The sequence below is a fragment of the Zingiber officinale genome, chromosome 10B (genome assembly GCF_018446385.1).
Source record: "Zingiber officinale cultivar Zhangliang chromosome 10B, Zo_v1.1, whole genome shotgun sequence".
Classification (NCBI taxonomy): domain Eukaryota; kingdom Viridiplantae; phylum Streptophyta; class Magnoliopsida; order Zingiberales; family Zingiberaceae; genus Zingiber; species Zingiber officinale.
The window spans coordinates 89923-116925 of record NC_056005.1 but is presented as its reverse complement, the minus strand read 5'-3'; the positions used below and the strand labels follow the sequence as shown (position 1 = coordinate 116925).

At 39.8% G+C, this 27003-nt stretch overlaps 3 protein-coding genes across 3 annotated transcripts; all 3 read right to left on the bottom strand.

The window, feature by feature from the left end:
• Nucleotides 1–888: 888 nt before the first annotated feature.
• On the bottom strand, nucleotides 889–3057 carry LOC122030342 (probable LRR receptor-like serine/threonine-protein kinase At4g29180). The gene is made up of 4 exons (XM_042589554.1): nucleotides 2928–3057; nucleotides 2287–2842; nucleotides 1164–1722; nucleotides 889–981 (listed from the first exon to the last, which is right to left on the bottom strand). The coding sequence occupies exons 1-4, from the start codon at nucleotides 3055–3057 to the stop codon at nucleotides 889–891; spliced, it is 1338 nt and encodes a 445-aa protein (XP_042445488.1).
• Nucleotides 3058–10092: 7035 nt separating this feature from the next.
• LOC122030341 (probable LRR receptor-like serine/threonine-protein kinase At5g59680) lies at nucleotides 10093–16540 on the bottom strand. Its single transcript, XM_042589553.1, has 13 exons — nucleotides 16394–16540; nucleotides 15741–16302; nucleotides 14060–14538; nucleotides 13511–13646; nucleotides 13355–13426; nucleotides 13146–13217; nucleotides 13002–13073; nucleotides 12310–12470; nucleotides 11946–12205; nucleotides 11426–11552; nucleotides 11125–11193; nucleotides 10862–11057; nucleotides 10093–10761 (listed from the first exon to the last, which is right to left on the bottom strand). Exons 1-13 carry the CDS (start codon nucleotides 16518–16520, stop codon nucleotides 10341–10343), a joined length of 2754 nt encoding a protein of 917 aa, XP_042445487.1. The 5' UTR covers nucleotides 16521–16540; the 3' UTR covers nucleotides 10093–10340.
• Nucleotides 16541–22408: 5868 nt separating this feature from the next.
• On the bottom strand, nucleotides 22409–23636 carry LOC122029546 (syntaxin-related protein KNOLLE-like). Its single transcript, XM_042588577.1, has one exon. The coding sequence runs from the start codon at nucleotides 23556–23558 to the stop codon at nucleotides 22617–22619; it is 942 nt and encodes a 313-aa protein (XP_042444511.1). The 5' UTR covers nucleotides 23559–23636; the 3' UTR covers nucleotides 22409–22616.
• Between the last annotated feature and the right edge of the window lie 3367 nt (nucleotides 23637–27003).

Genomic DNA, 27003 nt, shown 5'->3' with positions numbered 1-27003 from the left:
TTGTAAGATAAGTCCCTTCCATAAAAAGTCAAGAAGGAATTACAATATATCACAATGAAAGATAAAAACAACAAACATAACTTGTATGAAGGATGCATTGTTAGAGCAAACCAATCAAATACATAAGATTAAACCATAACTCAAAACTTTTGGTAAAATGGTTGATCTTAAATATTCCAGTAATGGGAAATATGTTCCTTAACTTATATATGAAAATTATTTATCACTATCCCAAAGTAAAATCTAAATGGCTGAGAGAGTTTAAGTATAAAAGATAAAACTCTGCTGCAGAACTTCCTGAACAGTGGCCTAATAGAGAGTTTTCTCAGTTTGGAAAGTTTTGTTATGTACATTTCAACCATGGTTTTATAAGATGAACATAAAACTGATTGGTATCGACCTTCTGAGATGCAATTACTTAGACCATCACAAGTCACTATTGATGTAATTAAGTTATGGGTTACTAATTTGTGAATTTTATTATCCTACTAGTTGTCATTTGCCCAACTTACTATTTGAAGAAATCTTCAGCCGAACACTTATAATCAACAGAATATAAATCAAACTGTTAAATCAATAAAATCTAATGGATTCTTAATATTTTTAGATGGGTTATCATTCATCTTCAAAACTTGCAACAATGCCATAATACTTACAGGAACTCGATTGCTGCAAACATGGCAAACGAGGAGGATATAGAACCGGACAAGGCACTCGAAGATAAATTTCTGCAGAAAATCCTCAATCACACAGTTTTTATTTCGCAATATTGCACTTTATTAATTATGTTTTAAATTAAAACTCACATTGATTTGATCCTTGCTGGATTTGTTCCGTAGCTACAATTCACTCCATCCCATGGGTACTGTTGGGGAACACATGGGTCACCTATCCAACTTCTCTTGACCCGATATAGTTCCTTGATGGCATTGATGGCATCCGCTGAGGTCCAAAATGATCAAATTCCAAAGCAACGTTACCCTTGTTTAACAGAATAATCAGACAAGAAGTTTCAAACATGCTAAAGTTGTTTTGCTTCACATCAGAGAAGGTATACGAAATAGTCATTCTCCAACATGTACATTATGGTTCACATGATATAATATATTTTTTTTCCTCCGGAATGTCATTCTCAGAGTAAAGAAATAAAGTTTAGATGTTACCGGAAAACAGAGCATCAAAATGCAATATGAAACAGGAGCATGGACGCACAAGGAATTATAAAGTGCGTGTATTATTATACCATCGTTGGTGTTTGTCTCGATCGGATCGAATTGCATCGCCGTGAAAACCTCCATGGCGTTGAGGATCGGAGGAAGACTGGACAGGCCCGAGGAGTTCAGAGCCCAGCGGTATTGCTGACTTGGTGTATTGGGATGGCTGTTGTAAATGTAGTCTGGTATAAGGTAGAGCGGAGTGTAGTTGGAGTAGCCCAAGTAGTCATTGAGATAAATGTTAAACGTCCTCGTGGTGTTGGGCGTGAACTCTGAGAAAAAGAGGTTGACGTATTCGTTGTTGCCGCTAATGCCCAAGGAGGAGTGATACCACCAGAACTCCATGATGCTGGAGTTGTCGGAAGGAGTGGCGGCGCTCTGCATGACGATGGACGGCGGCTGGAAATAAGAACTGGTGCTGCTGTCGATGGATTCATCGGTGGTGATCTCGGTAAAGCCATTGGCCGTCCATGGTTCCCAAAGCCGGTCATAGGGATCTTGCGGGTACCTGCTCTTAACAAATTTAATTGGCATCTCTAATTCAATAATTTCAAAAATATATAATTTTTTGTTATGTTTTTTTTCTAGGTCCTGCACTTAACTATTCATATATTTTAAGCAACATTTAACAATGAATTATTACAAATAATTTATTAAAACATAAAATAGTTAATAAATTAATTTTACAAAAAGATAATTGTAAGATTTCTAAGCATCCAAATATTTTGAACGAGTTATGCTATTTTCAAAAATATATATAATTATAATTTATAGGTGCCCATGCATTAATATTCAAGGTCTTTGCCCAGACTAGTTGACAAATACAAATGAAAAATATTAAATAAGGAATGAAATAATAAAAGATTGGAACTAAAATCTCCCAATTTATTTTTATATGTCAACTGGCTGTTTCTGGTGTCATCTGAAAACAGACAGTTACAAATTGGCAAGTTTTGATTAATTAAAATCAACTAACTGTTTTAAAAAAAATTTGGATATATAAAACAAAAATATTTCTGTTTTGGTGAAACAAGGAACTGCTAACAATTAACTAGTTTCACATGCATCTCACCTTACGGATACAGAATTCAGTGGAGGTCCGACGTTACAACGCATGTTAGTGATTAGAAATTGCGTCGTGTTGACAGCCGGATACATGACGTCAGGAAGCGGCCGGAACTCGAGCACCGAGATGAACGGCGTCCCCGATCCCGTGTTCACCAAACAAACCGAAACAGAGTCGGCCATCGCCACCGCGAGAACCTCGTACCAGAAAGAGCTACTCGGATCCGTGATGCTCACCGTCTGCCAGAAATTAGCATCGAAGTAGAGATCGAACTGCAGGGGCTTCACGGTGTTGGCTCTGTTCAGGCCGTCGTAGTTCCCGTAGTTGAAGGTGCCCCTAAGCAAGTACTTGCTGGACTTAATCACCGGCTTCAGGGCGTAGCAGCTCCGGGTGGCGTTGGGGAAGCTCCGAAGGGTTTTCAGTTGCGAGGACAAGATGCTGTAGTCGGGGGCGACTTGGTAGTTGACGCCGTCGTCGGTGAACGGGTCGTCGGTGACGTACGTTATGCCCGTGGTGTCGTCGGTGTAGTTTGTCGAGCTTCCGCAGTCAATGCTGATGAAGCCTGTTGAGGAATTGCAAACATTAATCAACAAAGTTTCACTAGATTCAATGATAATATTGGTGAGATCATGAAGATGGAGCATCACCTTGAGTTGAAGTCTGGCTATGAACTTTTGCGACGGCGATGATCTCGAGCAGAAGGAAGAGCCAGAAAAGCATTTTGGATGAGTAGAAGAGGAAGAAGATGCGTGCATTGCTGATAACCATTGCATGCATCTGCTTTCGGCTTTCGGATTTTGGCTTTCGGAAGAAGAAGAAGAAGAAGAAGAAGAAGAAGAAGACTAAATTTTAGGTCAATAGGTAGTTGCAAGCATGTAGCATGTACATGACGACGTGATCTTTAAATTTTAAATATTGTCAAAATATTCTTTATAATTTCTAATATTAAATTTAAAAATACTCTTTCGTTCTCGTCTTGGAAAGGCCAATATTTGAATTACAAATTACTGTGACCATATTTGTAAATTTTTAATCTCAATGGATATGAATTACCACTATTTGATTATTTTATTTTGAATAATTTACTATATAATTTATTTTGTCGAGTAATTGACTAATCTCGAATCTAACCTTGCGAATGCGTGTTATTGATTGGAAATGTTACGTTGGAGTATACTGCTCATATCAGCCACCAATCGACACGGGCCACACGGCCATGGTGTGAAGCACAGGTCGGGAACTCCATGGTCAACAACAAGCATGGTCATGGTAGCTTCGTTCGGGAGCTATGAGTTAGGGTAGCAAATAATGTAGGGGTATTTATGCCTTAATACCTCTGTAAGGCCAGGGTTATATAAATACATATGATGTAACCCTAATTAAACATGCGAAAAAACTTATGTCATTGCTTCCGTGGAATAGGTTCATCGTCTAACCACTTTAAATCTTTGCTTTCTTTTTTCTCTTCCTCTCATTTTTTCTTTTTCGATCTCTTCACTATTGTTGCTACGATCTCAACAACTGATATTAGAACACATGCCATCTTGTTTGGGATTTCATCTGCGAAATTTGACCTGCAAAGTTCTATGGAAATGGTAATTTCAATAAAGGCGCTAGGTGAAAAGAAATTAAAAGGGATGGAGAAGACAATCTTTTCATAACTATGGGTGAAGGTTGTGTCAATGATCTGACTTTGTCTAACTGATAATGTGATGTATTATGTTATGGATAAGGAATCAATGGTGATTGTTTGACAGAAACTTAAAAGTCGATATATGTCTAAATTATTGACAAAACAATATCTAACTTAAGCAGAAGTTATTTGAACTTAAGATGTCAAAGGGTACACATCTGAGTCAACATATCAATGTATTTAATTAGATCGCACATAATCTGAAATGGATTGATATAAAGATCGAAAAAAAAAACAAGACATTGATATTGTTGAATTCTCTGTCATCATCTTTTACGAATGAAAATTTATTTACAATTTTGATGTGGAGAAGGAAACTCTCAAATTAAAGACTGCCATAAGTATTATGTTAAGGTTTTATTAATGAAAGAAACCTAGTGATGAGATTTCTCAAGATGAAGGGCTCGTGGTGAGAGGTAACGAAGAACATGACAGAAGCAAGTCTCAATATGAGTTGGGTAATAATAGAACCTGATCTAAATTGAGAAAAAAGAACGAGATCACGTGTTATAAGTGCAGGATAAAGGGTCATATCAAGCGAGATTGTCTAGAAAAAAAAACAGTAAATGCAGAGAATAAAGATGATTCATCAAAATCTATAAATATAGTGGAAGAGGAAAATTCATATAGCGGCGATGGTAATATGTTTCCTGTCTTATTTAGTTCAGAGCATGTAATACTCCGGTTCTGAGATTCTGGTTAAGTATGACTTAAAAGGTTAAATGGTACTATCCATATCACCAAGATGCACCTTCTTTTTCGGAAGCTCAAACTTAAGAACTCCAAAGTTAAGCGTGCTTGGCTTGGAGAAATCTGAGGATGGGTGACCTCTTGGGAAGTTTTCCAAGGCGCGTGCGAGTGAGGGCAAAGCACGCTGAAAAGACCTCCGGTGGTCTGTGGAGCTAGTCGTCAACCCGATGGGTAATTCTGGTGACTTTCTCGGTTCGATCTTGGTGGGGTTCCTGGAGGTTTAGAGTTCGAATCCTGGGAAAGGCAAAAATCCACTGGCCGGGGGTGGGAAGTCCTAGTGAGTAACGGCACGGCCGAGGGTCGTCGGTCGAGGACATAAGGGGCCGCCAAATGGGCCGCCCAAGGGGTCGGGTCGTTACAATAACGCTCACTTGGCTACCAGGATTCATAAACTCTAGTACTTATCCTGGAGGTCTATAGTTCGAATCCTGGGGAAGACAAAAATCCACTGGCCAGGGGTGGAAAGATCTTGTGAGTAACGGTACACGCCCGAGGGTCGTCGGTTGACGACATAAAGGGGTCGCCAGTTAGGCCGTCAGTTGAGCCGCCCAAGGGACCGCCAAATGGGGCGCCCAAGGGGTCGGGTAGTTACAATAAAAATGCGTCTTTTTATTGTAACGACCCGGCCCCTCAGCCCCTTGGGCGGCCCATTTGGCGGCCCCTTGGGCGACCCAACTGGCGGCCCATTTGGTGACCCCTTATGTCGTCGACCGACGACCCCGGCCGTGTCGTTACTCACCAGGTCTTCCCACCCCTGCCAGTGGATTTTTGCCTTCCCCAAGATTCGAACTCTAAACCTCCAAGGTAAGTACTAGAGTTTATAAATCCTGGTAGCCAAGTGAGTAACGACACAGCCGAGAGTCGTCGGTCGAGGACATAAGGGGTCGTCAGTTGGGCCACCCAAGGGGCCGGGTTGTTACAGGGGCCTGCCCAGGTCGGGACGTTACAGAGCAATTGATAGATTCTTGGATTCTAGATTCAATATGTTCCTACCACATTACACCAAATAAAGATTGGTTTGACACTTATAAATCAGTAATTTTGGTTCTATTACTATGAGTAACGATACATCTTATAAAGTTGTTGGAATATAAAATACCAGAATCAATTTAATGGTGTGATTAGAATATTATGTGTTGTTAGATTGTAATGGTTGTAGTTATAAATTTATAAGTGGAGTAATGAAAGTGAGTAAAAGTTCACATCAGTGAGCGTGAGATGATAAAACTTCATAACAGAAATTTATTGAAACCTGTCAAGACATGCAAACTCAATTTCTACAAGTATTGTGTTCTTTAAAAATAAAATTGAGTGTAGTTCAAGATAATTACACACAAGACAGAGAATTCTTAATTATGTTTATATAGATCTCTGGAGCATAGTATCACATGGACGATATTTATACAATGATTCAAACTTTTTTATTAAAATTTTTTAATTTTACAAACCTCTGAGATGTTCTTAGCCATGGTAGAATCTTCTTCCACTCATATAGATTTCTTTATTGGCCCACTAGTTCCTTTCGCACTTTTATATATATATATATATATATATATATATATATATATATATATATATATATAATATAGTGCTATGCTACGGGCCATTCGTCGCACATCCGTGCACGATAGTGGTTTAGGTGTCTGGATTCAGTATTTTTTTATTATTATTTTGTTTTGGGGTATATTATGTATATTTAGGATTCAAGATTTTTGATTTTATAGGAGTTGGGTTATAATTCAATAAGATTTTCTCTCTATTGTTCAAGTTTCCCTCTTGAATTATAATATTCAAAATTAAAAATTTTACATACTCACTGCGTATATTATATGTATTTAGGGTTAAAAATTTAGGATTTAGGAGTTGGACTATAATGAGTTTAAGCTAATAAAATTTTTCCTTAGAGTTCAGACTTCGATTATAGTGTTCAAGATTAAACATTTTAATACTCACAGGGTATAATGTTCTTTGAGAAGATGTCGATTTAAAAAAAAATGGCACCTAGATTCAATCGAGACACTTACATTACTGTGGATCCAGGCGCTTGGACTAAATCCAAGTGCCTGGATCATTGCAGCGCGCACAGGTGGGTGACATCTCGTCCGCAGCATAGCATGACTGTATAATATGATGCGGATGAGATGTCACACACTTGTGCATGCTGCAATGATCCAGGTACTTAGATTTAGTCCAAGCACCTGGATCCACAACAACATATATATATATATATATATATATATATATATATATATATATATCCACAAAAATCTAATTAAAAGTCCAACATTAAATACACCCCTTTAGAGTTCATATAAAAGTCATGTTTAACTGTACAAAGGAGAATCCTTTGTTATTATATAAAATTTCTTTTTCTTCATAAAAACTTAGAAGACGATGTCTCTTTTTTTTTCTTTTTTCTCAATTTCCACTTCTCATTAGCCCACACAATAATTGCTATCTTGCTTGAAGCCAATTACATTACACACCCCGTGAGCACCTAAAATATTTTTTCATTTGATTTTTTTTACTTAATACTATAACTTACTCATGAACCCTAAAAATAAAACCCTAAATGACTTAACCCCAAGCTTAAGAAAACAAAAAAAAAATGCTCATCTCAGTCGCACAACATGAGTGCGCAACGTGGGTACATAACATAAAATCACCATGTGTACGTGTATATATAATGTTGCTTATTGCGTGCTACACGACGTTGCACACTCCCCGACTCGGGATGCCTAAAAGTGACTCGAGCGCCCCCGAGTCACTTCCGAACACCTCGAGTTAGGGATAAACAATGAAAGATACGCACACGCAAGGATATTACCCTGCACATGAGAGGACACAACCCAAGTGGACACCTATGGGGCCCTCACCACGTGGGTTGTCCCTCTCAAGCGCACATCGATGGTGTGCACCTCGAGCCCCATGCGACAGTCAATGATTAAGGCTTCACACGTCTTCGAGCGCACAACGATCAACCCTTATACATAGAGACACATAGGGTGATCTACTAGTCGCCTCGTATATGCCCCGGCTTGTTCGACAGAGACACGCTTCTCTCGTGGCTGTGTCCGGTCACCGAAGCCATGTGGACGGATAGAATGGTGAACATTATATATATAATTCATCATTTTATTTCCACTAGAATAAAATTAAGCCACTCCCTAGTGCAAGGACATCAAAAACACTGATGTTTTTGTACGGTTTTCAGATTTACTGATTTCAGTATAATGCTTTTATAGCTTTTCTTAATTCTATAAAATACACTGAGGACAACGAATACTAGTTCCACAAAATAGCCTTCATATTTCTCACTCGTGTATCTACACGATTATGGCATGCACCAATGCTTTCTTTATATAATTTTTGCTTTAGGAGGATCCAGTGTTCGAAACGGTGAAGCATAAGCTTAGGAAAGTTACAATTGCGATGGTCATTGATACGGTATATAAATGTGGGGTTTGTGAGATGATCTGGCAAAGAGTCAAAGCTACAGAAGGGTCAAAAGTCATGTCAACCTGGAGGTCAAAAGTCTAGCTCTCATGGTCAGTCAAAAGTCATGTCAGCCTGGAGGTCAAAAGTCTAGCCCTCGTGACTAGTCAAAAGTCACGCCAGCCTGGAGGTCAAAAGTTTAGCCCTCGTGGCTAGTCAAAACTCACGCCAGCCTGGAGGTCAGAAGTTCAGCCTCTGGGACAATGTCATTGTGAAGGTTAGGGATCAGAATTACCAGGTGAGTCGGATTTGACCTCGAAGGGAATCGGAAATGGACCCGACCCATAGGACCAAGGTCAATCGAGGATCAGACCCATGGGTCAGATATAATCAAGGATTGGATGCGACCAAGGAGCCAGCCTAACGGTTGGATGGGTATACCGAATAGAAATGCTAATAAACACATAGGGGTCGGCGGACAGACCCAGCGTGCAGATCGGGACGTTCATGCCATGAATAACAGCAGACACATAGGGGTGGTCGGCGGATAGACCCAGCGTGCAGGTCGGGACGTTCATGCCATGGATAACAGCAGCCACATAGGGGTCGGCGGACAGACCCAACGTGCAGGTCGGGACGGTCATGCCATGGATAACAACAGACACATAGGGATCAGCGGACAGACCCAGCGTACAGGTCGGGACGGTCATGCCATGGATAACAGCAGACACATAGGGGTCGACGGATAGACCCAACGTGCAGGTCGGGATGATCATACCATGGATAAACAACAGATGGACACAGGTCAGGGATCCGACCTAACATGCAGGTCGGGACGATCATACGTGCAAGTCGTGACGATCATACCATGGATAACAACAGACAGAGTCAGATCATGGAGCGAACTCAGCATGGAGGTCGGGGAGCCGACCCAGGGTTCAGGCCGGGATCTTCATACCATAAGTAACAACAAACAGATGCAGGTCGAGGAGCTGACCCATCGTGCAGGTCGGGAATCAGTAGATTGTCAAAATATACATACTTCGAATGACACAGACGAAGGTGGGTCGGGAGGCCAGACGCTACATGACAAATAGGCCTGCAAGGAATCGTAACCACCTGTCAGAGAACAATCATTACATGTCAGGAAATATTCTAACAGTGGGAGGCTCATACCCCTCTTGGTTTCTCCGCCGGCCTATGAGAGAAAGTCATGTATCGACCACCGCCAGACAGAGCCTGACACCCGACATTCCCTGACATTCGCCAGGTTCCAGAAGCCTCAGTTGCAGTATAAAAAGGGATGCTTTGTCCCTTACGCAGGTACGCTCACTCGTCATTTCTTACTAGTCTTTTACTTTTTCTTGCTTTCTCTGTAATTTCTGGGGAAAAAGTACCTGACTTGAGCGTCGGAGGGCCTGATCCGGGGACTTTTTCCCTGGTTCCTGGTCTCTAACGACCGTGTGACTTGTCTGAGTGTGTGCATAGCAACAGCGCCACCATCCTGATCCTTTCTTTCTTTCTTGCAACCGCTCGTGTGCACCTGTCCAGTGGGTACCTCGCTGACTCAGCACCCCGTCGACTCTTCATCAACCTTTAGCACAACAAGGCCCGCCTTCATCCGACTCAGCTTCCGGACGGGATCAGTCATCAAGTTCAATTTCAGGTATTAACTAGAATCAAGAGAAAGATATATTGATTGTATATAGTGATCTAGTTTTTGATTCTGATGGTTATGGAGCACAGACTAGCTAGCATTAAAGTCAAGGTGGAAAAAGTTCTCGATCAAAATTTATGTAAGATAGCATTTAAACAATCACAAGGTGGTAAAAAGACTTTAAAAGTAAAGTGTTAGCCAAGATCTTAGAGTTTGGAACTGGCTTCATCAAAACGGGACTTGTTTCCATGCATTAATATCGTATCATTTTAAAAAGCACAGCATGTATGGTCTGAATCACACCAACTACAACTTTAGTTGCTGCTCCAATTACAATCTGTACATCACAAACCCACTAACTAACAGAGACGCTGTTCGAATTAAGGAAGGTTAAGCAAGCATTCAAACAGCACACAGTTGGATAAACAGATAAAAGAAGATTGAGCAAGCATTCAAACAACACACAGTTGGATAAACGGATAACTAATAGAGTAACTTTTTTGCTTTTTTTTTTCCGCCATACTTTTACCTTGCTACTGGAGGAATGAACTGTGGTGGCTCGACTCGCAAAGCACCACTCGTCGTGCCAGTCTGCTTTCTTCTAGCTGTAATGCCTTTAGAATAGGCACACTCTAATTCTAAGCTCTCATTCAGTTCCTTCATGACATGAGCCATAGTTGGCCTTTGATGGTGGTCTAGCTCTGTGCATCGTATTGCTAGATCAACAGCCTTCCAAATGGAATTTATGTCGTACCCCATTCTCAGATTTCTATCGACTATGTTTTCAATGTCCCCTCCGGCAAGCCTTTGAAATACCCATTGAACTAAATTAATAGCATCTTTCATAGATCGCACCACGGGAAGTTGGCCTGTAACCAACTCAAGGATAATCACTCCGAAGCCATAGACATCACTCTTATCACTGAGTCGGTGGGAAGAATAGTACCTGAGTAAGAGTTGTTAGCATCGCCAATTTAGCTTCCATATGAGGTTATGTGTGTAAATAGGTAAAAAGAAAATGAAAAAGAGAAGAGCAAGAACCTTACTCTGGATCAAGATAGCCAGGTGTACCAACCACTGCAGATACATTGGATATATGAGTACGGTTATCCATGTCAAAAGATTTTGACAGTCCAAAGTCTGCTACTTTGGCCTCTAGACTCGCACTCAACAGGATATTTGAACTCTTCACATCTCTATGGATGAGGGGTGGGTCACATGCACTGTGTAAATACTCCAATCCTGCGTTTGAAATCAAGAGGATGACAAAAGGCCCAATGGGTGCGTAGAGATGGATAAACTAACAAACCTTGTGCAGCTCCAATTGCAATCTTAAGACGTTGTGCCCAACTGTCAGTAACATCACTATGAATTTTACCTATGAAAGACAATCAGATCAAACATTAAACTTGGCAATTGAAACAGGGGCACGTTTGTGTAATGTAACCCCAACTAGTTGGCACCAACATGGCTTGATGATGGTGATAACATTAGGCCATGTAAAAGTAAAGAAACAAAAAAAGTAAAGAAACCAAGAAGGAAAGAGGTTGACTACAAATCGTTTCAGATTCAAGATTCAAAGTAAGTCAGATGAAATGTGTGATTCGAACCTGTAAGATGATCTTGTAGGGTTCCTTGTGGCATGTATTCATAGACAAGTGCTAGATCATTCCCCTCCATGCAGTAGCCAATTAAAGGAACAAGATTCTTGTGATGAATCCTTGTCAAGTTTTCAACCTGTTACAGTATCACAGTGAATGGAAATTAAAGCAAAGGATACTTACTCTTGAGGACCCAGACAGAGACAATAAAATAGAAAAAAAAGATCCATGCTACATATGAAGGGGAAGTTAAATTAATTACCATAAGTTTACCGATATGGAGGGGAAGATAAGGATACTGACACTCACAATTAGCACTATCCATTGGAAATATACCATAAGTTTACAAGGATATTGCCAATTAGTACTCACATTTGGATGGAGAAAGATTTCCAACCCAAAACTTGGCATCAACTTTTTTTTATAGAGAATATTCTTGTCCCATAATCTATCAATTATTCTTCACAATCGAGCAGCACTGATAACAAGAAGTTAACTATTATAGAACTAACTAGAGTTGAACTAATACCTCTGCATGAAACTCTTTCCTGCCTTGAGAAGATGACTGAGATAGCATCTTGACAGCAACTTGAACATTGTTTTGTAAGCTCCCATGGAAGACAGGACCAAATCCGCCTTTGCCAAGCTGTTTTTTAAAGTTATTAGTCATTATCGCCAGCTCCTTGTATGTAAACATCCGATTCTCAATTGGCAAAGGACTTTCCTGAGCATTATTTTCTTTCATCGGTTGTACAACATTCTGCTCTGGGTAGGTAGTTCTGCTCGATCCTTTCAAGCACAAAACATTATGTCGCTAATAATTATCCATTACATCGAAACTAAAAAGAAAATGTCATCGATGAAGAAGCAAAATTCACCTAAGAAACACTTACCTCGTTTTTTTATCATTGACCATACTATGAATATGACCACAATAAGTAGAACCATAGAAGCAGCACATATAATCACAATAATAGCAACACCTGAATGCTTCTTCTTCGTCTCTCCTCCACATGAAGTCCCCCCCGGACAAAGATTTGGATTGCTTCCGTAACTAAGCATCATTTTTTTATTAGCATAATTTTTTACAGAATAGTAACAAGATGTAGTATGGATAAGATACAAATAGGAGTCCTTTATATAATCAATCTTGAGTATATTTAGTTCACCTTCACACGATAAGAACTTCTATTGTAAACGATGCTAAGAATGGAAACCTCATACTAACTCTAGTCCTCCAAAAGAATTTAAAGGAAAGCTAAACTTTAGACGAACATTTTTTAGTTCTCTTTTATTTCTAAACTCTTTCCAGAAGTATCTAGACTCTGCTGCTATAGATTCATATATTGATATGCATTTTGAAAATTGTCAACAATCCCATTATACTACTCAAGGCTAGGGCAGAACGACAAAGCAATGTATTAATTAGTTTGCTCATGCAATTCCACAGTTCATTTCAGGTTGTGATAGTTTGAACCTTTATCAACTCATTCCTTAGACTTATTATTCAAACAAATGATTCCTTTACAACTAAGATCAAAACAGTTTAAATACTAGAAGAAAGCATTGCAGATGTCACAGAAACCTGAACGTTAGATTTTGTTTTTGAAGAAGGGAACTTGGAATTGTTCCAGTAAGATTGTTGCCTGTCAAATTTCTACAAGAAGTGAAAATTCAACAGTTAAACATAGTTCATCGATCATAAAATTTTACTATGGACAACTCATACAGGATTTGCAGAGATGGCAATGCTCCTAAAGCATCAGGTATTGGTCCTGTTAGGTTGTTGTAAGACAAGTCTCTGAATGGAAAGTCAACCAGCAATTAAAATCACAATGAAAGATAAATTAATAATAATAAAAATAAAAAAGCATATATTCTAAAAGGGTATATATTCGGTTTAATCTAAAAAGTTTCAGATAAACCACAGGCACTTACAGGCACTTGATTGCTGCAAACATGGCAAACGAGGTGGATAAAGAACCGGCCAATGCACTTGAAGATAAATTTCTGCAGAAAACCCTCAATCACTCACAGTTTTTATTTCACAATATTGTTCTTAATTAATTAAATATATTTTAAATTAGAACTCACATTGATATGATCCTTGCTGGATTTGTTCCGTAGCTACAATTCAATCCATCCCATGGGTACTGTTGGGGAACGCATGGATCACCTATCCAACTTCTCTTTACCAGATATAGTTCCTTGATGGCATTGATGACATATGCTGAAGTCCAAAGTGATAAAATACCAAAACGCCCAATTATACTACAGGGAATTAATAACGTTACCTTTCTCTAACAAAATGTTCAGAAAAAAAGTTTCAAAAAGCTAAAGTAGTTTTGAGCATATGAATTATGAAATACAAAAAGGTGAAGTATCAGAGAAGATACACATACTGTTTGTTCTCTCCTACCTTAATATGTTTTGTCTGTTTTCACATGAACATTAAGGTTCATATTTTTTTTTTTCTATCTCTCACGTAAAGAAATAAGAGGTTTAGAAGTTTATTGTTAAATGCTCGGATTTTTGTTATTCTCGTTATTTTTTGTAAAGTAAGAAGAGAATAGGAAAACTAACAAACCAATCATATATATCTCTTTAAATGCATCAAACTCAGGAATCATATATATATTATACCATCGTCGGAGTCTGTCACGAGCGGATTGACTTGAATCGCTGTGTAAACCTCCTCGGCGTTGAGGATCGGAGGAAGGTTGGACAGGCCCGAGGAGTTGAAAGCCCAGTTGTATTCCTCACTTGGGGTATTGGGCCCGGTGTGGTGAGTATAGTACGGTGAAAGGTGGGGTGGAGTGCAGTTGGAGTACCATATGCCGTCATTGAGATAAATGTTAAACGACCTCGTAACGTTGGGCATGAGCTCGGAGAAAAAGAAGTTGACGTACTCGTCGCTGACGCCAAGGCCGAAGTAGGAAGAGTACCACGAGAACTCCATGACAGTGGAGTTGTAGGAAAGCATGCCGGCGCTCTGCATGACGATGGACGGCGGCTGGAAATAATCATCGGTGCTGCTGACGATGGATACATCGACGGTGATCTCGGTCCAGGCATCGGGAGCCCATGATTCCCAAAGCCTGTCATAGGGGTCCTGCGGGTACCTGCTCCAAATCACAAGGGAGGTCGAGTAGTGTGACATGCACCGTTGTCTTAACAATATAATTTTAACTGAATTATCACTTAGATATATAACCACAGCAAGCAACAATCAAATTAAACCTTATCTAATGGAATCGGCACTTAGATATATAAATATCATTAATTTAGACAACACATTTTCAGTGTTGTTGTCTTCAAATAATACCTAAGATATTACTATTATATAGATTTATATTTCCCTTTTCATTTCTCAGTTCGCTTTACATTTCTTTAGTCTTAATAACCACTCCCAAATATGAATTGATTAACATAAAATTTGTTTAAAAAAAAATAAAAGGTAGTACATATGTGCAATTTATCTCAGAATTGGATTATTATGTACATGCATTTTGACCAAAGTATATTATTATTTTTTTAACAAACAGATCATTATTGTAAGAGTGCTAAGCATCCAAATATTTTTGCCCGAGTTATGTCATTTTTCCAAAACAAAATAATTTTAGGTGGTGGAGCATTTAAATATTCAAGGGACCAACACAAATTAAAATTATTGAAATAAAGAAATAATAAAAGCTTGTTACTGAAATCTCTCCCCATTTATTTTTATTGGATTGGAAGATGCCCCCAATTTATTTTTTATTTGTCAACAGGCTGTTTTCAGTGTCATCTGAAAGCCGACGGTTAACTAATGAAAGCAAAAGGTTGGCAAGTTTGATTCGTTAAAAATAAGGGCAAAGCCAAATAAACGCCCCTATGTTATTTTTAGAATTATTTAAGGAATGTCCGATTTGAATTTTTTTTACAAGAGCATCCTACTCATTAGTAATTTATATATAATTACCCAACTACCTTCTAATATATTATTTTCATCTTGTTTATATTTTCCACCTAAATTCTAAATCGAGGTTGCAGAACAAGTTATAACAACTAATTAGAGTTCACAACTTCTATAACATATACTTTAAAAATATTTACATTAAGCTATAATGTTCATGGTGTGGGATGAGATACTTTTATGAAAAATTAAAATATTTGATGATTTGGAAAAAAAAAAAAACATTCCCTTTATTTTTGCCTTTAAAATAAACTTTGACGACTAACAACCACGGATTTTTTACCTTTTGGATTATATATAACAATAATATTTATGTTTTGGTGCAGCAACGAACTGTGTAACAATGAACGAGTCTCATATGTATCTCACCTTACGTATGCAGAATCTGATGAAGGTTCGATGTTAAGCCGCAGGCAAGTGATTAGATATTGAGTCGTGTTGACAGCCGGATACATGACGTCAGGAAGCGGCCGGAACTCGAGCATCGAGATGAACGGCGTTCCCGATCCCGTGTTCACCAAACAAACCGAAACAGACTCGGCCGTCGCCACCGCAAGCACCTCGTACCAGACAGTATACTTCGGATCCGTGATGTAGACCGTCTGCCAGAAATTTGCATCGAAGTAGAGATCGAACTGCAGGGGATTCTCGGTGTTGGCTCTGTTCTGGCCGTCGTAGTTCCCATACATGAAGGTGCCCCTAAGCAAGTACTTCCCGGACTTAATCACCGGCTTCAGGGCGTAGCAGCTCCGGATGGCGTTGGGAAAGCTCCGAAGGGTTGTCATTTGTTCCCCCAGCGGGGACGAGCCGTAGCCGGCGGCGACGTGAAAGTTGACGCCGTCGTCGGTGAACAGGTCGTCGGTAACGTACGGTATGCCTGTGGTGGCGTCGGTGTAGTTCGTGGAGCTGCCGCAGTCGATGCTGATGAAGCCTACCGATGGATTATTGAAAACATTAATCAACAAAGTTTCACTGGATTCATTGATAATACTGGCGAGATTGATCAGAAGATGGAGCATCACCTTGAGTTGAAGGCTGGCTATGAACTTTTGCGATGGCGATGATCTCGAGCAGAAGGAAGAGCCAGAAAAGCATTTTGGATGAGTAGAAGAGGAAGAAGATGCGTGCATTGCTACCCATAGAATGCATCTGCTTTCTGCTTTCTGCTTTCGGTTGAAGAAGGAGAAGACTAAATTTATGTCAATTTGTAGCTGCGAGCATGTATGACGTGATCTTTAAATTATAAATATTGTCAATAAATATTTATACTTTCTAATAATATTTCAAAATACTCTTTCGCTCTTTTATTGTTTGGGGAAAATTTATCATATTTGACTTTATAATATAATAATCATAAATTACGGAGACCATGTTTTTTAATTTTTAATCTCTATGAATATGAATTACCACTATTTGATTATTTTGTTTTGAATAGTTTGGCTATATACTCACTTTTGATGAGTAATTGACTAATCTCAAATCTCACCTTAGGAATGCGTGTGTTATTGATTGGAAACAGCATGGTGGAAGATGGATAATCGCCTTGAGTAGTGAACTTTGACAACGACAAACTGTAGCAGAAGAAAGAGCCTAAGAAATATGGTCATCGATGAGTCCAAGCTACCCATTGCTTCCTCGAAATCAACCAGTCTTCTATTTATGCTTTTGGTGTAGTCGAGAAAGACCAAAAAAAAAAATTGATTACCACCCCGTTCTTCGAGCCTTTCTCATCAAAAAAATTACTTTCGTCGGGTGCTTCGTTTCTATTTATCGTTTCAACGACTCATAACCATCGCCGGTTTGAAATTTATAGAAAGTATTGCAGTGCTAATATTTTGCACGCATTTCTCCCAACGAAAGAGTGACATTCTCAAAATGTTTAGTGAAAATAGAAGACTTTAGAGGAGGAAATTCTCAAACCTTAGAAGTAATTACATCGATACTTAGCTTTCTTGTATTTCGGGTATCGGATTAGGTAGATGCTCGATATTTCATCTTCGGTAGATTGAATGTTGGGGTCATCCTCCCGCGGATTCATTATTTCCTTTCCCTTCCGAGCTCGAGATGGCGCACCTCCACGGTCTCCTTTCATTGTAATTGAAAATTAGAAACGAAAGTGTATAGAGAATACAAAATTGAGATTAAAAGTAGAGAAGATGTGTGTGAAAATGATGAAATAAGTTCTCTATTTATAGAGTTTTGATAGTAATGAACACTAAATCATAACCATTGATAAAAAAACGGTCAAATGATCCTAACCGTTGAAAAAATACCCAAAAAAAAACTCTCTCACCCTCTCCCAACGGCTATGAACCGCTGGTTAACCAGCGGTTCTAATGGCTATGAACCGTCGATTAACCGACGGTTCAAGCCAGTAAAAAAAAACTAAATGTTCAATCGGCGGTTAACTGGCGGTCTGCAGATTTTGCACCAATGGAACCGGAATCGGTCCTTGCAAGTTGCCGGGCCGGTTCCGGTTCCGGTTTGACCGGACGAACCAAGTTAACGGATAATCGGTCAGTTGATCCAGTTATGAGCCTGAGCCGAATCCGAGCTAGATCCGACCCAGGATCGGATTTAGTAGTGAGTTATTCATGAATATTATATATATTCACTCACAACCAGGGCGCGTAGCTACATAGAGCCAAGGGGGTGTGGCCGCCCCCCTGAAATTTAATTATAAATTATTTTATTATTTTAGGAAAAAATTAATACAGTGAAATTATTTTAAAATAATTTAATTATAAATTCTAAAAATATCAAGATTTTTTTTTACAAATTGTTCAATTAAAACAAATAAGAGAACCCAAACCTTTTTTTTCTTCTCTCAGCCAACTTTTTTCTTTCTCTTGATATTTTTTTCTCTCTCATTGCCTGTACTTTTTGTTAGGATCCGACGTACGGCTAGAGAGGGGGGTGTGAATAGCCGACCCCAATCTTTCGCGTTTCTTCCTACGATTAGGTTAGTGCAGCGGAAATACAACGTAGAAAGAAAACAGGAGAAGAAAGACAAACCATATAACGAGGTTCGGAGATGAACTCCTACTCCTTGGCGTGTCCGTAAGGTGGACGAAGCCTATCAATCCGTCGGTGGATGAGTCCCCGGAAACCCGGCTAATAGATACTCCTTGTGGGTGGAGAAACCTCACCACAATCTTTGCAACAGCAATAGGAGTACAAATAGGAACAAGAAAACAAGAACAGAAATGTAAACAACACTTGCTTGCCTTCTTGAAGTCAGCAGGAACCCTGGTGAAGCAGCAGCTTCTCGGATCCAAGCCTAGCTAGAAAACCAGCAACAGGAAGAAGCTCACGTCAGTGAACTCAACAGAGGGAAAGAAGAGCAGGAAGCCGAGAGCGGAAGAGCATGTCGGGAAGAAGAAGTAGGCTGGGAGCCTAGCTCGTCGTCGTTACACCTCCTCTTTAGCTGCGGCGCCTCCGTAGTCGACACCGGCAACTCTCTCATCCTCACCGGAACTCTAGCCTCGCCAGCCGCCTTCCCTACGGCCAGACCTTCTTCCACCGCCCTACCGGTCTTGTGGACCGATCAGGGAACATCCTGATCGGTCCATAGACCGATCGGGCTCGGTTCTTCCGCCATCGATCTATGCCCGATCGGTCCGTCGACCGATCAGTGAGCGGCAGACCGATCCACGGCTTTCTTCTCGCGAGATTGCGTTGCCTCCTAATCGGTCTCCGGACCGATCAGATTACACAGCTGAATTTCGACCACGATCGATCAGCAAATTCAGCGCGCAGATCGGTCACCGGACCGATCCAAACTTCGACCCTAAACCTAAGGCTTCCACACCAATATCCGGTCAACCTTGACTGTTGGTACATCATCCCTAGCATCGGTCACTCCCTTGACTGCTAGCACTCTCCGCTAAGTGTCCGGTCAATCCTTTGACCCACTTAGACTTTTCCACACCGGATGTCCGATCATCCCCGATCCATGGATTTTCCTTCGTGCCAAGTATCCGATCACTCCCTTGACCTACTTGGACTTTCCAACACCAAGTCTCGATCATCCCTGATCCATCTGGATTTTCCCTTGCCTGGTTTCACTCACCAGGACTCTCCAACTGCCTAACATCCCAGTTAGGACTTTCCCACTGCCTGGCTTCACTTACCAGGACTTTCCACACTGTCTAACATCCCAGTTAGGACTTTTCCACTGCCTGGCTTCACTCACCAGGGCTTTCCAACTGCCTAACATCCCAGTTAGGACTTTCCCATTGCCTGGCTTCACTCACCGGGACTTTCCAACTGCCTAACATCCCAGTTAGGACTTTCCCTCGTGCCAAGCCTCCATACTTGGACTCTTCCAGTGCCAAGCTCCCTGCTTGGACTTTTCAGGTCAACCTTGACCTACGGTTGCACCAACAATCTCCCAAGTTCGTATTCTTGTCAACACATCAGAATACAACTTTTATATTTTCGTCAAACATTGTCAAACATCAAAATACAACTCGAGTCAGGTCACCCTTGACCAACTCGAGTCAGTTCAACCAAGTCAACCTTGACCTAAGGTTGGACCAACACTTTTTTCTCTCTCCCTTCCCATATTTTCTTCTTCCTTCTAATCCCCTTTCCTTTTTTCACTCCCGTGGTCATCTTCCTCTTATAATCCCCTTATTATTCTTTCCCTTTCCCTAATCCTAATTTTACCCTCAAAATCCTCCGCCACACATTGATGTCGTTGTCGTCCATGTTGTTATCGCCGAACGCCGCTATCACTAGCATTGATATCGTTTGCTGCCAGCGTTGTCATCGTCGCTTCGCAGATACTCCACAGCAAACGCTTTTTGATTAAGGTAAAGTTTTCTTGCTTTATTTCTTTTGATTACGAATTTAAATGTTGGAAAAACATATAATGTTAATTTTTCATATATTTATATTTTTGTTTGCTAGTCAAGCATTGTTTGATTTGTTATATGAAGGCGATTAATTTCATTGGTGAGCCTTCAAAAATTTGATCAATTAAATAATATCATTTATTGTAACTCATCATATAATTCACTATAAGAAAACTCACAATTAGCGATGAAATTTAATTTCCGCCGCTAATTAGAAATCGAAATAAATTATGGTCACTAATTTAGCAACAAACTAAGTTTCCGTTGCTATTTTAGTGATTGAATTGAGTTTTCATCATTAATTAATTTTCTAATTAAGATTTTTATTCTCGATTTTTCTTCCCAACGCCCTAAAATCTTCCTCTCTGATCGACCACCACTCCGATCTCTAGCACGTTCCTCTCCTCTCCTCTTCGATCTCTAGCACCAGTATGCATCGTTCCATCGGTATGTTCGATCTTCTCCCCTTCCCTCTCCTCTCTTAGCGATAGCTTCGCAGCGACGTCACAGGGAGAGATCTCGCTTTGGCCGCGACCTCGATGTGAGGTTTTGCCTGGGCTATGGCCTTGCAACGAGGTGGCGAGATCAGGCATGACCTCAACAGCGTGCCATGACTACGCCACTGCTCACAACCTCACTCACATAATAAGTTCTTTCTCTACTTTGGAAACCAAAAAGTATTATATTCAAGAATATTAATATTATATAAATAAGTTCTTTTTGACCGCTCGTCCTTCCAAGGAAGGAGACACTGAACACCTAATAAACCGTAAAAGCAAAGTGTTCAGAGCTCATGCTCATGGTAAAGTCCCTTATGAGTTATGAGAGACTCTACAAAGGCTGAAGCCACCACCAAACACACCTGCAAAAAGCTCTGATATGTTCCTTGCACCGTCTGCTTGGTCTCCACTTTCTCTCTTTATTCCATCAAATAACAAATGCTTAGTGGTTGCAAAATGATAAGCATTATAAACAGATAAACAATATTAACAGAATATATATATATATATATATATATATATATATATATATATATATATGTGGGGAAGCCTTCATCCTCTATTATAATTATTAGTGGTAGTAACAGAAATAGTATTTTAACGTGGTGGATTAAACACCTATGAGACTTTGACCATAACACTTCTAATCAGTCTCCATAGAATACCCAATTAACTAAGGATTATTATATGATAGGTATATGTCCATAAAAAAATTCTCTCCCACCTCTAGTTAATTTGACGGTCGACTAGAAGCTGACCTCGTAATTTATTTATCTTTACATAACTTGGAGACGAATTATGAAAGACATCTGGAATGAGCATAATCACTTGCTACAATAACACTTCTAATCAATCTTACTTCTACTTAATAAATTATAAATATATATTTTTTAATTTAGATACCTAACTTTTCAAATCGATTAATCTTAAACCAATGGAGAAAATTTTCATATAGTGTGTCACAATTAGATTCGATCTTTAGATATCTGATTAATCGCTTAAAAAGTCTAAATGCTCCGTGATTATAAATATCATGTGTCCCTCATAATCTGTATATATGTCATGTGAAAAGAAATAAATTAAGAGATGAATTTATAACTGACAATTAAATAATTAAAAAATGGGAGGAGTTTTCCCTAAGCTATAAATATCATCTTAATATTATAAGATGTATATGTTAAATGATCAGAATTTGACTAGCCAGAATATATACATGCATATATATATATATGAACATTTTAATAATATTATATGTATGTACATATATGGATTATAATTGATAGATAGATATTTCTAGCTGACCAATCAGATTGATTGATATATAGAAATGTACAAATATAAATGTATAGCTCAAACTTTGATGATACCTTTCCTTATTTAATATTAATAAAAAAACTCAAAGTTCAATTCTTGTAAAAGGTTGCTCAATCTCATCGATCAGAGAAAAAGCAATAGCGAGTCTTACTTTGATTTCATAATATTTCTATACTTACTCTGTTTAATCCAATAAACTAAAGTAAGCAAGATGCATTCTCTTCTCAATCGTCTCCTTCCCTTGTGATTTGGAAATTTTCGAGATTGTGAGACAGAAATATGAGAGGCAGTTGTCTTTAGGAACAAAGAAACAAACGGAGATCCACCATAAATTGACAGGGAATTGAGTTATATGAAGACCAGATTCAAGATCCACAATAAGCAAATTGTATTAAATGAAGTCCTTAAAATGACATATCATGTCACTGAGTAATTCTCACTTGGACTAAAGAACTAGAATCATGGGGCGTTTAAAAGCAGAGCAGTAAAAACAGAGACGGGAATTTCATCATAGAGGAGCTTGAACAGAACTCCAATTAAGAAATCTCCCAATCCATTGTCGTCGGATTTAACTAAGAATGTTTGAAACTGGCGGCGATGGGAATGACAACCACCAGGACAAGTATCAGGAGGAAGATGATGGCGATGCAGAGCCACTTGCGGCTGCTCCTCTGGTACTCCTTAGCGCACTTGAGCTCCTTGGCGCCGTCCTTCACGTAGTGGGCGGCATTGGCGACGTGGTGCTCGATGTCGTCCATCTGTTCCCCCTGCGCCTCCACCATCACCGCCATGTCCAGGAACACCTGATGCAGCTCCAGCAGGCTCCGCTCCACTTCCTTGGCTGCATCGTGCCGGTCCTGAATCTCCTGCACTGCTGCGGCAACCGTCCCCCGCCCCTGCTCCAGCACCGCCTTCCTCATCATCCCCTCGCTCTCCCCGCCGGCGATGATCCGCTCGATCACCTCCTCAGACGCTGCTTCTCCCGTCAGCGTGAAGTACCGCCTCTCCACCGTCTCCCGATACTCCGCCATCATTCTCTGCCGCAGCGCCTGGAACTCCATCATGATCTCCTTGAGCTTCTTCCGCAGCCCGTTGGTGACGGCGGTGCGGGTCCGGTCCACCGGCGTGCCCTCCCGGCAGCCGGACAGCCGCCGGTTAACAGCGTTGGAGCGATCCATGGACTCTAGGCGACCGCGGATGGCGCGAGCCGTCTTGAGCACCTGGACGATGTCGCCGTTGATCCGCTCGCGGAGGCGGAGGAGGGCCTCCGGCTTGTGGGTCAACTTGCTCTCCTCGTTGGCGGCCTGGAGACGCTCAAGGAGCTGGCGGATGGACGCCATCTCTTCCTTCACAACCTCCGCCTCCTCGAAGAATTGGTATAGGTGGCCATCAGCTCCGGCGGCCTCCATCTCGATGGAGGCTTCGCCCTCGCTGCCGCCGGATTCGAGATCCTTGAGGACCTCCTTCTTCAGATCGGCATAGCTGTAGAAGGATTTAGTGATGAGGTTGTTCATCTTTCTTTCCTCTTCGTTTGCTTCTGAATCTCCCGTTGTTTTCCGATGTAACGAGAGGAGAGGAGGCCAACGGTCATGAGATTAAGACACAGGAGGAGCCCCCTTCCCCAACGGCTACAAATTTCAAATTGTGATCATCTTCCGAACCGTTGAATCGGATTCATTTCCCACAAAATCTAATTTAATTTTAAAATTTTAAATATAAATTAACGTCAGCACTGTATTATAGGAATAATCTAATAATTATAGGAAAAAGATACTTTATGTTGTTTTTTTCCCTTGCTTCTGCCTTTATTTATTTAATTTTTTTTCCCGTTCTTAGCACAGAGCATTCATATAGCAATATTGCAGTCTTCGTAACTCACACTACAAAAAAACCTGTAAATAACGACGGCATTCCCGACTGAATTTAATTCAGTCGGTAAATACCAACTAAATATATATTTCAGTCGATAACTACCGACTGAATTAAATTCAGTCGGTAACTACCGACTGAATTAAATTCAGTCGGTAAATGCTGACTGAATATATATTTCGGTCGGTAATATTCCGACTGAATATATATTTCAGTCGGCAATTCATTTAACGGGTTCGGGTATTGATGTTTACCGACGGAGTTAACATTCCGTCAGTATATATCGCTAATCGGGCGATCCGATCAGGGTTAGAGTTTACCGACGGAATCACAATTCCGTCGGTAAAACAGAGTGAAATTAGGGCACGGTGCAACTTTCCTCTCCGCGCGAACTTGATCTCCTCTCCTCTCCGCTTCCTCGGCGATCTGCAACCGACAACCGGCGTCCAGCCTCGTGTCCTCTCTCGTTGTCGGCGATCAGCAACAGGCGACTTTGGTACGCTCCTCTCCTCCCTCATCTCTTTTGTTTGACGCGCACGTCGGCGCTACGCCGGCGCCTGCTCCCCGGGCGTGTGCTCCACCGCCGGCTGCTCCCCAGGCACCTGCTCGTGGCAACCGGCCGCCGATGGCGCCTACTTGATGCAGGCTGGCGCCGCAGGCCGACGCCACAGGGCCCTGTTCGCTGCAGGCCAGCGCCGCATGCCCCTGCTCGCGGCAGGCAGTTGTCGCAGGCCCGTGCCCATCTACACTGCTTACTGCTTTTCGATTCTAGTTTTTTTGCTTCTCGTATGAGATCGGATCTGTTAGCGACTGAGTTTGTCTCTCCAATGTGCGAGAGAGAGCCTATGTCGGTTTAAATCTCATCTACGCTGCTGATTTCTATGCTGTATAATAGGCTCTCTGCAGAGGAATCTAGATTATTTGTAATTGTTTGTCTTTCGTTGGGTAATATTCTTTGGAGATTTCTCTGGAAGATGTTAACTATGCAGAAATGTAAACTTTATAAAAAACAATTGTAGGTCTGATATAACTTTGATTAGAAAATAATAGAGTCTAGCGACGACGACTTACAAACTGTTGATGTTGAGTAGAACTGTTTCCAGAGTCTAGCATTGATTACATTTTAGCATTATTGTTCATCAAGTAAGTTATGCTTCAATCCTATTTTATTGTCTGATTATCATGTTTGTAAACTTTATTATGATGTGTTGTAATGCTATTTTGTAGATATTATATCTCATAGCAGATCATCCAGCACCACCACTTCATGGATCTACCGTTCTTAGGGTTGTCGGAAAGTCGTAAGTATTTTTTAATTATTAATAATTTATGTTCCTTTTTTAAACATATAGCTTATGTCTTAAATATTAGTGTTGTTATCTACAGTTTCTAGTTGTTATTAATTCAATATTAGTGTTGTTTGATTGTGAACCGAACATCTGGTTTACTTTTTCCATCATAAAATTTCTCATAACCACACTTTAACCATGCTATTGGAAGAAGTAGAAAAAATAAAGAAGCTAGATTATTGATATACTAACAGTGTCTTATTTGATTGATTAACCATCCTTAACACCAATAACCAAGCACTCCACAACCTCTAGTTTGTTAAACTTTAAGTTGTTTTGCCTAGTGACAAACTCTAAGTTTGTTAAACTTTCACTTGTTGTTTTTTTTAATAATCCAAGTGTCCAAACTTCACCCGATTAATTTTTGAGATAGACAACCTTTCCCTAATTCAACTATCGAGTAAATTCGGAGTGCAGCTTATGCACACTCAGAAACTAACTTGATATTCTTATTGTTTCTTTGAGTACTAGTGTTGTATTGTTCCATGGCCAAACCAACTCCAATACAACTCTGCTGACAAGCAAACTCATAGACACTAGATTTCATGCATAATATGTCCTCCAATGGGACAAGGTTCTAAGCATAACCTAAAGGTTCAGATTTGTCTGTTGTCCTCATTAGGCTTATGATACAATAACTTGAACTACTTCAATCATAAAATAAATATTGTAGTTGTTTTTATAAGGTTTCAGATTCTTAAGTGGTTGTGGAGGTGGCTCAATTTTAGTAGTTGTATGCTTAAAGTATATTGTAGTTGTTTTTAAGTTTCAGATTCTTAAGTGATTTTAATTTATCATACATTAATTAAGTCAAATATAATTATTCTATTTGGATATTCTTAGATATTTATCTTAAATTGTATTGCATTTTGCAGGAGTCCATATTGATACATTCACCATTATACTATCATTGGATATCTACAATATAATTCAGGTATTTTATTATATGCAAAATTAGTTATATATTACAATTATATCGATTCAGTCTGATTATAATCTCTTATATTTGACTTTTACAGGATTATATTTAGATTTATGTGTAGGTGATGTATCATGGTAAGTTTGGATATTTTGTATTTAACGTTGACTTATCAGTACTTTTGGATGTTTATGATTGTCAGTACTTGATATTTGGTTATGTTTTATTTTGTATTAAATTTTGAAGATATGGCCACTTGTTATATGTTTTGTATTGTTTTTTAGACAGTTTTATTATTTGTTTGTGAGCATATTGTATGTTGTGTTGGTCGTTGATTGTGTGGATTGTGATTATATATGATTTGTGCTTGTCTTACCATCGTTTGTGATGGTTTTTATTATATAAAAATTGTATATATGATAAGTGGGAAATACAGTGCAGGGATTTCAAATTTTTTACTGCATATTGCCGACGGAATTTAATTTTCCGTCGGTAATTTCCGACGGAAATCTACATTCCGTCGGTAATTTATCGAACAACAACAAGTTTTTACGATACCATGCCGACGGAATTAACCTTTCCGTCGGTGTTCACCGACGGAATTCTACATTCCGTCGGAGAATACCGACGGAATATTGAATTCCGTCGGTAAGCACCGACGGAAAATTGAATTCCGTCGGTATTCTCCGACGGAATTATACATTCCGTCGGTATTTTACCGACGGAAAGGTTAATTCCGTCGGTGATTACCGACGGAAAGTTTATTTCCGTCGGTAAAATACCGACAGAAAGTTTATTTCCGTCGGTAAAATACCGACAGAA